The 13041-nt window shown below is 37.2% G+C and overlaps 1 protein-coding gene across 1 annotated transcript in view; it reads right to left on the bottom strand.

Annotated features, from left to right (window-relative positions):
* Positions 1–11310: 11310 nt before the first annotated feature.
* Positions 11311–13041, bottom strand: part of LOC117344845 (cyclin-D-binding Myb-like transcription factor 1) — a gene marked incomplete in the record, with an annotated part of 12197 nt that continues 10466 nt past the window's right edge. The window contains 1 exon segment of the mRNA XM_033907693.1: positions 11311–13004. Coding sequence (XP_033763584.1) covers positions 12872–13004 — 133 coding nt within the window.

The following is a 13041-nucleotide window of genomic DNA, read 5'->3' as shown; positions in this document are numbered from 1 at the left end:
CACCATAAGAAGCATTGGAAAAATATCTCCGAGATGACCGTAATATACAACGTGTTTTGAAAACGGCTGACCGTAATGTTTCGTGGATGACTGTAATACAGAGGAAGAGTTTTGTTACTGAAGTATGAAATCGTAATCAGTCATTCATAGTCACTACTTATATTTAAGTCATTACATTTTCTGTTCTTATAGCAAATATGGCTGACAAATCAGACTTCATTTCACGTCACCTTTTCATGCATTTCAAACCTTATGAAATAGAAACAATGTACATGATAATGATGCGATGTCAACCTTCCGTTATTGTTTCAGTTTACAACGTGCAACAATTTGTTTATTAACTATGATTTAAGTGCTAATAGAATATTTTACATGTAGGCGAACGACAGCGACATGAACGCAGGTAAACATTGAAGTCTTTATTCGTTCATGTTGTTTATATTTCTTTGAAAGATTTATCAAATTTTAGTGTTTTTTCGAATTTTGTAATTTGTGTGTTTGTTTATTCATATTTGAAAATTATCATTTGGTTTTGTTGCGTGCAATTAGCAAATGATACCTACATCTACTGTATGTGTGACATTTAGTATATATATATGTCCTCTCATTTATGCACAGTAGTGAAATTATACTATACATTATAAATATATAAGCTATTAGGCATGAATAATAAAGAAAAGATCACAATGACAACATTTTACCAGACATTTTAGTTGTAATTTGATTCTATGTGTATAGTGCATATAAATCTAGTCCCGAGTTCCTCTGGCCCTTACACCAGACTAAGACATTTCTACATATCAATGTTTTGCTGTTATCCGAGTTTCCTCTGACCCGAACACCGAACCTCAACATTCCTTCGGAAAATTGTCTGGAGTTGCCCGAGCTTGGTCCGCCTCTGACACCAACTGTTAGACATAAGGATATATTTATTGTGTTAGTCCAAGTGCTGGAGCCTAAACAGGCATCCGTCTGTTAGAATTCTCAATTCTTATGTCAGGGTCTTTCTGATACATGTAGCTTACTCATCATGGTTAATAAAACTCACGATGACGTCACTCATATCAACTGGTTACTATTCAATATTGTTTCTTTTTATTGTTTTGGAATGTTTTTGTTTGATTGTGCAACAGTGAACCAATGACAAATATGTATTATGATTTGCTTACTCATGAAATTACTTACCGGGAACAAATGAGTGAATTATTGATTTTGTTTTCTGTTGTAATTTTAGAGTGTAAACTGTTTACTGAATGAATATTTCCAATTATATTGATATGTACTTGTATCGTATCTTCTCATGTTACGTAAACTGGGTAGTCACCAGCTACTATGATATTATTATTTTTCAATACTTGATACAGTGTCTTATTACATAGCCGAAGTATCAATTATAAACTCAACGAACCAAACAACAATCGGTGTGCAAGATAAACGAAGGTATTGCATGTATATGTTTATCAATTTACAGAAAAACACGGAATTAAAGGTTCTTTCTTGGCATCTTACGGTCATCCTTACGGTCATCCCTTTCAATTACTACGGTCATCATAGTTTGATATTACGGTGCTAGTTGCGCTGTAGTTTTGGCTCTGATGAGTGTTAGTTGCGCTGTAGTTTTGGCTCTGATGAGTGCTAGTTGCGCTGTAGTTTTGGCTCTGATGAGTGCTAGTTGCGATGTATTTTGGCTCTGATGAGTGCTAGTTGTGCTGTAGTTTTGGCTCTGACGAGTGCTAGTTGCGCTGTAGTTTTGGCTCTGATGAGTGCTAGTTGCGCTGTATTTTGGCTCTGATGAGTGCTAGTTGCGCTGTAGTTTGGGTTCTGTCGAGTGCTAGTGGCGCTGTAGTTTTGGCTATGATGAATGCTAGTTGCGCTGTAGTTTTGGCTCTGACGAATGCTAGTTGCGCTGTAGTTTTGGCTCTGACGAATGCTAGTTGCGCTGTAGTTTTGGCTCTGATGAGTGCTAGTGGCGCTGTAGTTTTGGCTCTGATGAGTGCTAGTGGCGCTGTAGTTTTGGCTCTGATGAGTGCTAGTTGTGCTGTAGTTTTGGCTCTGATGAGTGCTAGTTGCGCTGTAGTGTTGGCTCTGACGAATGCTAGTTGCGCTGTAGTTTTGGCTCTGATGAATGCTAGTTGCGCTGTAGTTTTGGCTCTGACGAATGCTAGTTGCGCTGTAGTTTTGGCTCTGACGAGTGCTAGTTGTGCTGTAGTTTTTGCTCTGACGAGTGCTAGTTGCGCTGTAGTTTTGGCTCTGACGAATGCTAGTTGTGCTGTAGTTTTGGCTCTGACGAGTGCTAGTTGCGCTGTAGTTTTGGCTCTGATGAGTGCTAGTTGCGCTTAGTTTTGGTTCTGATGAGTGCTAGTTCCGATGTAGTTTTGGCTCTGATGAGTGTTAGTTGCGCTGTAGTTTTGGCTCTGATGAGTGCTAGTTGCGCTTAGTTTTGGTTCTGATGAGTGCTAGTTCCGATGTAGTTTTGGCTCTGATGAGTGTTAGTTGCGCTGTAGTTTGGGTTCTGTCGAGTGCTAGTGGCGCTGTAGTTTTGGCTCTGATGAATGCTAGTTGCGCTGTAGTTTTGGCTCTGATGAATGCTAGTTGCGCTGTAGTTTTGGCTCTGATGAATGCTAGTTGCGCTGTAGTTTGGGTTCTGTCGAGTGCTAGTGGCGCTGTAGTTTTGGCTCTGATGAGTGCTACTTGCGCTGTAGTTTTGGTTCTGATGCATGCTAGTTGCGCTGTAGTTTGGGTTCTGTCGAGTGCTAGTGGCGCTGTAGTTTTGGTTCTGATGAATGCTAGTTGCGCTGTAGTTTTGCCTTTGACGAATGCTAGTTGCGCTGTAGTTTTGGCTCTGATGAATGCTAGTTGCGCTGTAGTTTTGGCTCTGATGAGTGCTAGTTGCGCTTAGTTTTGGTTCTGATGAGTGCTAGTTCCGATGTAGTTTTGGCTCTGATGAGTGTTAGTTGCGCTGTAGTTTTGGCTCTGATGAGTGCTAGTTGCGCTTAGTTTTGGTTCTGATGAGTGCTAGTTCCGATGTAGTTTTGGCTCTGATGAGTGTTAGTTGCGCTGTAGTTTGGGTTCTGTCGAGTGCTAGTGGCGCTGTAGTTTTGGCTCTGATGAATGCTAGTTGCGCTGTAGTTTTGGCTCTGATGAATGCTAGTTGCGCTGTAGTTTTGGCTCTGATGAATGCTAGTTGCGCTGTAGTTTGGGTTCTGTCGAGTGCTAGTGGCGCTGTAGTTTTGGCTCTGATGAGTGCTACTTGCGCTGTAGTTTTGGTTCTGATGCATGCTAGTTGCGCTGTAGTTTGGGTTCTGTCGAGTGCTAGTGGCGCTGTAGTTTTGGTTCTGATGAATGCTAGTTGCGCTGTAGTTTTGCCTTTGACGAATGCTAGTTGCGCTGTAGTTTTGGCTCTGATGAATGCTAGTTGCGCTGTAGTTTTGGCTCTGATGAGTGCTAGTGGCGCTGTAGTTTGGGTTCTGTCGAGTGCTAGTGGCGCTGTAGTTTGGGTTCTGTCGAGTGCTAGTGGCGGTGTAGTTTTGGTTCTGATGAATGCTAGGTGCGCTGTAGTTTTGGCTCTGATCTGCGAACAGTCTGACCTGAGACATGACACAATCTGGTATAGGTCATTAACCAAGCCCGGGTTCATAATTATAAAGGGGTCGGACCCTGAGGTTATTTTTTTCATTCTGGGTCAAAGGTCGTGTCGAGTCCTATGGTCCAAACAAGGTTCACTGCTGCTAGCTGGATTCATCTGGTAGTTCCTCTGCCCTCTTGGCATGGTTATTGTTCGTGATGTGCCCAGACATAACAATGTTTTGCTGTTGTTAGATAATTGGTGTCAAGCCTTTCTTGAATAATAGCAGTCTGTAAAACATTACTTATTTGAAGGCCTTCTTACACTACCGTTGGTGTTGACCATAATGTTCCAATTTCTTGTATTTCTTGTCTACTGCTTTTTAGCTTTCCAGAGATATTCTCATCTATGGTGTTGGTGATACCATTCTTGAATATTGCCCATAGTTGGTTTTCAGTGTTTCTTGCAGTCATGTGATGATTTTTGCATTTTCGTCACAAAAAGCCATCCTTAAACAACCATAGCTGTTGATAGGACATCAACAAGAGGCCCAATGGCCCTGTTTCGCTCACCTGCTTAATATTTTTTGTAGCCTTTCACCCCAGCACATTACTGGCCCAATATCAGGTATCTGGGTATCTTGGTTATTAAGTCGACTTTGAAAAGATTTTAGCATATTTGACCTGTGACTTTGAAAGTTGGTCAAGGTCATTCATTCAACAAACTTGGTAGCCCTTCATTAAGGATGCTTCAGATCCAATATCATGTCAATGGGCCTCTTGGTTATTAACAAAAATTCGTTCATTTTAAATTGCAGCAAAGCTTCAACTGTCAAAATTCAAGACGGTTGCCTGTAGGTAATTTTAACTTGGATCACTCATAATCAAACAAGGTTAAAAAAGGACCGAAAGGGAAACGGACACATTTAAGCTTGAAAATAATCCTTCCAGTACTTCTCAAGAAATAATAACGTGGCTTGTTTACAGACAGGCTACTGACGGACCACAGACACAGGGTGATTTGAATAAACTGACAATGGTTGGCTAAAAATAACAGCAGAGCGATGAAAAAATAACAGTTTTAATGGTTTGATATTTTGCAATATTACATTGGTATAAGATCTAATAAAAACAATATTTTCTCTCAAATGGAAAAAGAATGCAATTCATTAATATTGTATGCATGGCATGTAATGCCCTTAATTATCATCCAGTGAAGGTACTTACTGTAGAATTCTCCAGAATTATTAAAGCTGAACAGATCAGTGATGTACATATAGTGTATATACATGTTCGTTGCTCTAAAATTGATTTCATTGTGAAAAAAATAAAATTTCTGACAAAATATTTCTCTTTACAGGTTACAACCTCGCCCAGGTTCATGTATAGCATTTCACAGGAATCACACAATGTCATTTTGTTTACATTGTTTGTAAGTAACTATCTTAATTGTTATAATAATGAAATAACTATCTTGTTTTAACGTGATAACAATGTTATCTTAATGAGATCACAATACCTTGTTATTTTAACGAGATAACAGTGTGGTTATTGGTTATATCGAGATAACAGTGTGGTTATTGGTTATATCGAGATAACAGAGTGGTTATTGGTTATATCGAGATAACAGTGTGGTTATTGGTTATATCGAGATAACAGTGTGGTTATTGGTTATATCGAGATAACAGTGGTTATTGGTTATATCGAGATAACAGTGTGGTTATTGGTTATATCGAGATAACAGTGTGGTTATTGGTTATATCGAGATAACAGTGTGGTTATCGGTTATATCGAGATAACAGAGTGGTTATTGGTTATATCGAGATAACAGTGTGGTTATATCGAGATAACAGTGTGGTTATTGGTTATATCGAGATAACAGTGTGGTTATTGGTTATATCGAGATAACAGTGTGGTTATTGGTTATATCGAGATAACAGAGTGGTTATTGGTTATATCGAGATAACAGTGTGGTTATATCGAGATAACAGTGTGGTTATTGGTTATATCGAGATAACAGTGTGGTTATTGGTTATATCGAGATAACAGTGTGGTTATCGGTTATATCGAGATAACAGAGTGGTTATATCGAGATAACAGTGTGGTTATTGGTTATATCGAGATAACAGTGTGGTTATTGGTTATATCGAGATAACAGTGTGGTTATTGGTTATATCGAGATAACAGAGTGGTTATTGGTTATATCGAGATAACAGTGTGGTTATATCGAGATAACAGTGTGGTTATTGGTTATATCGAGATAACAGTGTGGTTATTGGTTATATCGAGATAACAGTGTGGTTATCGGTTATATCGAGATAACAGAGTGGTTATTGGTTATATCGAGATAACAGTGTGGTTATATCGAGATAACAGTGTGGTTATTGGTTATATCGAGATAACAGTGTGGTTATTGGTTATATCGAGATAACAGTGTGGTTATTGGTTATATCGAGATAACAGAGTGGTTATTGGTTATATCGAGATAACAGTGTGGTTATTGGTTACATATCGAGATAACAGTGTGGTTATTGATTATATCGAGATAACAGTGTGGTTATTGGTTATATCGAGATAACAGTGTGGTTATATCGAGATAACAGTGTGGTTATTGGTTATATCGAGATAACAGTGTGGTGATATCGAGATAACAGTGTGGTTATATCAAGATAACAGTGTGGTTATTGGTTATATCGAGATAACAGTGTGGTGATATCGAGATGACAGTGTGGTGAATGGTTATATCGAGATAACAGTGTGGTTATTGGTTATATCGAGATAACAGTGTGGTTATATCGAGATGACAGTGTGGTTATATCGAGATAACAGTGTGGTTATTGGTTATATCGAGATAACAGTGTGGTTATTGGTTATATCGAGATAACAGTGTGGTTATTGGTTATATCGATATAACAGTGTGGTTATATCGAGATAACAGTATGGTTATATCGAGATGACAGTGTGGTTATTGGTTATATCGAGATAACAGTGTGGTTATAAATGTGTCCGTTTCCCTTTCGGTCCTTTTTTAACCTTGTTTGATTATGAGTGATCCAAGTTAAAATTACCTACAGGCAACCGTCTTGAATTTTGACAGTTGAAGCTTTGCTGCAATTTAAAATGAACGAATTTTTGTTAATAACCAAGAGGCCCATTGACATGATATTGGATCTGAAGCATCCTTAATGAAGGGCTACCAAGTTTGTTGAATGAATGACCTTGACCAACTTTCAAAGTCACAGGTCAAATATGCTAAAATCTTTTCAAAGTCGACTTAATAACCAAGATACCCAGATACCTGATATTGGGCCAGTAATGTGCTGGGGTGAAAGGCTACAAAAAATATTAAGCAGGTGAGCGAAACAGGGCCATTGGGCCTCTTGTTGATGTCCTATCAACAGCTATGGTTGTTTAAGGATGGCTTTTTGTGACGAAAATGCAAAAATCATCACATGACTGCAAGAAACACTGAAAACCAACTATGGGCAATATTCAAGAATGGTATCACCAACACCATAGATGAGAATATCTCTGGAAAGCTAAAAAGCAGTAGACAAGAAATACAAGAAATTGGAACATTATGGTCAACACCAACGGTAGTGTAAGAAGGCCTTCAAATAAGTAATGTTTTACAGACTGCTATTATTCAAGAAAGGCTTGACACCAATTATCTAACAACAGCAAAACATTGTTATGTCTGGGCACATCACGAACAATAACCATGCCAAGAGGGCAGAGGAACTACCAGATGAATCCAGCTAGCAGCAGTGAACCTTGTTTGGACCATAGGACTCGACACGACCTTTGACCCAGAATGAAAAAAATAACCTCAGGGTCCGACCCCTTTATAATTATGAACCCGGGCTTGGTTAATGACCTATACCAGATTGTGTCATGTCTCAGGTCAGACTGTTCGCAGATCAGAGCCAAAACTACAGCGCACCTAGCATTCATCAGAACCTAAACTACACCGCCACTAAAAAAACAATAACACACTGCTACGAATTTTATCACGTGCCATATCAGTTGTGAAACAAGCGTGGTTATGGGATAAATCGATATTAACCAATAACCACACTGTTATCTCGATATAACCAATAACCACACTGTTTTCTCGATATGTAACCAATAACCACACTGTTATCTCGATATAACCAATAACCACACTGTTATCTCGATATAACCACACTGTTATCTTTATCGAGATAACAGTGTGGTTATATCGAGATAACAGTGTGGTTATATCGAGATAACAGTGTGGTTATTGGTTATATCAAGATAACAGTGTGGTTATTGGTTATATCGAGATAACAGTGTGGTTATTGGTTATATCGAGATAACAGTGTGGTTATTTGGTTATATCGAGATAACAGAGTGGTTATATCGAGATAACAGTGTGGTTATATCGAGATAACAGTGTGGTTATTGGTTATATCGAGATGACAGTGTGGTTATTGGTTATATCGAGATAACAGTGTGGTAATATCGAGATAACAGTGTGGTTATTGGTTATATCGAGATAACAGTGTGGTTATTGATTATATCGAGATAACAGTGTGGTTATTGGTTACATATCGAGATAACAGTGTGGTTATTGATTATATCGAGATAACAGTGTGGTTATTGGTTATATCGAGATAACAGTGTGGTTATATCGAGATAACAGTGTGGTTATTGGTTATATCGAGATAACAGTGTGGTGATATCGAGATAACAGTGTGGTTATATCAAGATAACAGTGTGGTTATTGGTTATATCGAGATAACAGTGTGGTGATATCGAGATGACAGTGTGGTGAATGGTTATATCGAGATAACAGTGTGGTTATTGGTTATATCGAGATAACAGTGTGGTTATATCGAGATGACAGTGTGGTTATATCGAGATAACAGTGTGGTTATTGGTTATATCGAGATAACAGTGTGGTTATTGGTTATATCGAGATAACAGTGTGGTTATTGGTTATATCGATATAACAGTGTGGTTATATCGAGATAACAGTATGGTTATATCGAGATGACAGTGTGGTTATTGGTTATATCGAGATAACAGTGTGGTTATATCGAGATAACAGTGTGGTTATTGGTTATATCGAGATAACAGTGTGGTTATTGGTTATATCGAGATAACAGTGTGGTTATTGGTTATATCGAGATAACAGTGTGGTTATATCGAGATAACAGTGTGGTTATATCGAGATAACAGTGTGGTTATATCGAGATAACAGTGTGGTTATTGGTTATATCGAGATAACAGTGTGGTTATATCGAGATAACAGTGTGGTTATATCGAGATAACAGTGTGGTTATTGGTTATATCGAGATAACAGTGTGGTTATATCGAGATAACAGTGTGGTTATTGGTTATATCGAGATAACAGTGTGGTTATATCGAGATGACAGTGTGGTTATATCGAGATAACAGTGTGGTTATTGGTTATATCGAGATAACAGTGTGGTTATTGGTTATATCGAGATAACAGTGTGGTTATTGGTTATATCGATATAACAGTGTGGTTATATCGAGATAACAGTATGGTTATATCGAGATGACAGTGTGGTTATTGGTTATATCGAGATAACAGTGTGGTTATATCGAGATAACAGTGTGGTTATTGGTTATATCGAGATAACAGTGTGGTTATTGGTTATATCGAGATAACAGTGTGGTTATTGGTTATATCGAGATAACAGTGTGGTTATATCGAGATAACAGTGTGGTTATATCGAGATAACAGTGTGGTTATATCGAGATAACAGTGTGGTTATTGGTTATATCGAGATAACAGTGTGGTTATATCGAGATAACAGTGTGGTTATATCGAGATAACAGTGTGGTTATTGGTTACATATCGAGAAAACAGTGTGGTTATTGGTTATATCGAGATAACAGTGTGGTTATTGGTTAATATCGATTTATCCCATAACCACGCTTGTTTCACAACTGATATGGCACGTGATAAAATTCGTAGCAGTGTGTTATTGTTTTTGTTTACACACCGCGGTGTGTAACCACTTTCTAAGCCTCCGATTGGTCATTTGTGACCTCCAACGAATCTGATTGGCTAACCTCTGGCCTTTGACCACGGACTATTTTTACTACTCTCACTTATCTTCTCTTTTTTTTTGCCGTCTGTCTTCAAAAGATCAGCATGGACACGTTTTGATGATTTTTGGTGCTCAACATTAGCATATTAAACTGGGTGAGAGGGGTCCCCGGGTGTCCTCATGGAAATGTCGATTAATCTGGGGTTTGAGTCGTACGAAATATAATTTGATGGTTAAATAGACGACGGAAGCGAGATATTGCATCGATTATAGGCCTACAAGTAGCGAATTAAAACTGACCCCCCCCCCCCCCCCCCCCCCCCCCCCCTGATTCTAGATATGCAGTGGATCCCGATAGCAATGAATGAATTATCAAAACAATGAACAAATGTAATACAAAATGGTTAAATCGCTGTCTCTAAATCGTAGTCATTTGAATGAAACGGTCGCACCATCTAACGTAACTGTTAGGCAGCTTCCCGTTTAGTTGGGTGTCATTCGGTAAGGACCAGGGAAAAAAAACCGAATAAACACAAGTTTTCTTATCATTCCACTTACCTTTATTACGAATATATTTATCCCAAACACAAAACTTTAAAAATCATCTTGGAATATTTGTCTCATGTCACTAAACTGACGAGATTTCTTGTAAACACACTGACAAACGTAAACTAGGTCTACATAACTGTTAGGCCTATATTGCTCAACACTCCAGCTCTCGGTTTCCGAAATATTTATTGACATGCACGATGTCTTGAATGAATAAATCTCAGAATGAACATTTAACATCACAATAACCAGTAATAGCATACCTACGAAATCCAGGAAAGGACAGATAATTGAATCTGACAATGATTAGTCTAATATTCAGCGGTGACGTTCAACTTCGCGATGACGGTGTCGTCTTCTAATATTTCGAGCGGAGCTATTTAAACAAGTTACCTATTAATAAATTACACAGATACAAGGACTTTCAAACTTATATTTCGTTTTGTGAAATGATATCATTTAAAAATATAGTACAGAAGATATGAGTCGTGCATCTAAAATAGATGATGACCTATATTTTGTCCCGTAGTGATTTGGTTCACGGAATTTAGTTGCTACGTTGGGAGAATTTGAACTTGACATGCTTACATTTGTAAGTAAAGAAGTTATGGGATAAACAAGTTCCCCTACTCGTGACGATTGTTTATCATTTTTATCCAACTCTCGTTAGTTAATTTTCTAATTTTGAAAAGACACTCGCTAAAGCTCGTGTCTTTTCAAAATTAGAAAATTAACTAACTCGAGTTGGATAAAAATGATAAACAATCTCCACTCGTTGGGGAACCTCTATATAACAGTTTGTTTATATTGAGATAACAGTGTGGTTATTGATTATATCGAGATAACAGTGTGGTTATTGGTTATATCGAGATAACAGTGTGGTTATTGGTTATATCGAGATAACAGTGTGGTTATTGATTATATCGAGATAACAGTGTGGTTATTGGTTATATCGAGATAACAGTGTGGTTATTGGTTATATCGAGATAACAGTGTGGTTATTGGTTATATCGAGATAACAGTGTGGTTATATCGAGATAACAGTGTGGTTATTGGTTATATCGAGATAACAGTGTGGTTATTGGTTATATCGAGATAACAGTGTGGTTATTGGTTATATCAAGATAACAGTGTGGTTATTGGTTATATCGAGATAACAGAGTGGTTATTGGTTATATCGAGATAACAGTGTGGTTATTGGTTATATCGAGATAACAGTGTGGTTATTGGTTATATCGAGATAACAGTATGGTTATTGATTATATCGAGATAACAGTGTGGTTATTGGTTATATCGAGATAAGTGTGGTTATCGGTTATATCGAGGTAACAGTGTGGTTATCGGTTATATCGAGATGACAGTGTGGTTATTGGTTATATCGAGATAACAGTGTGGTTATTGATTATATCGAGATAACAGTGTGGTTATTGGTTATATCGAGATAACAGTGTGGTTATTGGTTATATCGAGATAACAGTGTGGTTATTGGTTATATCGAGATGACAGTGTGGTTATTGGTTATATCGAGATAACAGGGTGGAGATAACAGTGTGGTTATATCGAGATAACAACATATATATTTGGATAAAAAATCAGTTCAAAATGGCAAGTCCAGGCTTCCGTACATGTCAATATTACAGTGTGAATGTGACTTATGGCTGTCCTGTTTTTTTTATTACATTGCACGAGTTCTTAACATATAACTAAATAAACTTAAAAGCAGGAAAATTCCTCGATAAAATATGTTATCCCAGTTCAGCTTTGACAGAAAAGAAAATGAATGCAAAAAACCAAGTTAAAACATAACCCATGTCTGAATTTTTTTTTATCTAATATAGTTCAATTTGGCTACATTTTCAAGCAAAATATCAGCATTTTACACTGTTAATGAGCTAATGGCAACTTCTTAACCAAAATTTCAAGTTGGTATAAGCAGACAGATATAGATCAATGATCAAAGGCAAAACAAAACGCCTTTGACCATGACAGGGCCAAAATGTTCATGTCTAATTAGTTATACAAATATTCACTCCCTCCTCCCCAACAACACTTAATTGTGTCCACTCGTGTAAGTAGATGTAAACTCTATTTTTTTTTAAATAATTAGTTCTTTTCTCTGTTCAACTGTGAATTAATTGATACACAGTACAGATACTACATTACCGACAAAAGAACTATTTTTTATGATGATGGATTGAAAACAACAACAGGCTGCTGTTTATTTTCATATCACGCTATCACCATCCAACAAAAGTTTTATCTTAGCTTTTTATTATTTGAACTGAATGTGATAAAATAATAAATTGCTTTATTAATTCAATGTCAAGACAGAATAAATTGCTATATTATAATTATAATCTTTTTTGTCTTAATAGGTATAAGCAATCATTTAACGATACTGTTATATTTTTTTCTCTCGTTTATTGGTATTAATAAGATAATTCTATACTTTAGTGCTTCATGCCAGTGTATTATATGCTGTTGGCATTGTAGCATCTCTAGCTACAGCTGAAAAAGAGAAAACCTATAATCCCGCTAATTTCACTGGAAGGGACACTAAAAACCAGCTAAAGTTTCTCTAATTTCATCAAAGTTCATGCTGCCAACAGGATCTAAATCGACAGATATTTAGATAATATTTAGTTCAATAATATTCCTGGGAATTTATCAAAGTCCATGCTGTCTACACATTCAATGGATGTAATGGATTTTCAGACATGTGTTTTGTAAAATTCAGCTAATTTTTCTCGAATTTGATCAAAGTTCATGCTATCTACGCCACATATGGCTTTTAATCTTTGCCACTGATGAATCAAATTTTGCGGCGTCCCTGCTTCCGGCATTCTCATCTCCGCTCACATATGGTTATATCTTGTATTCG

Source organism: Pecten maximus, chromosome 16, assembly GCF_902652985.1.
Source record: "Pecten maximus chromosome 16, xPecMax1.1, whole genome shotgun sequence".
In the NCBI taxonomy this organism is placed as follows: domain Eukaryota; kingdom Metazoa; phylum Mollusca; class Bivalvia; order Pectinida; family Pectinidae; genus Pecten; species Pecten maximus.
Note: the sequence above shows the minus strand (reverse complement) of the source record. Positions and strands in the feature narration are given on the sequence as shown.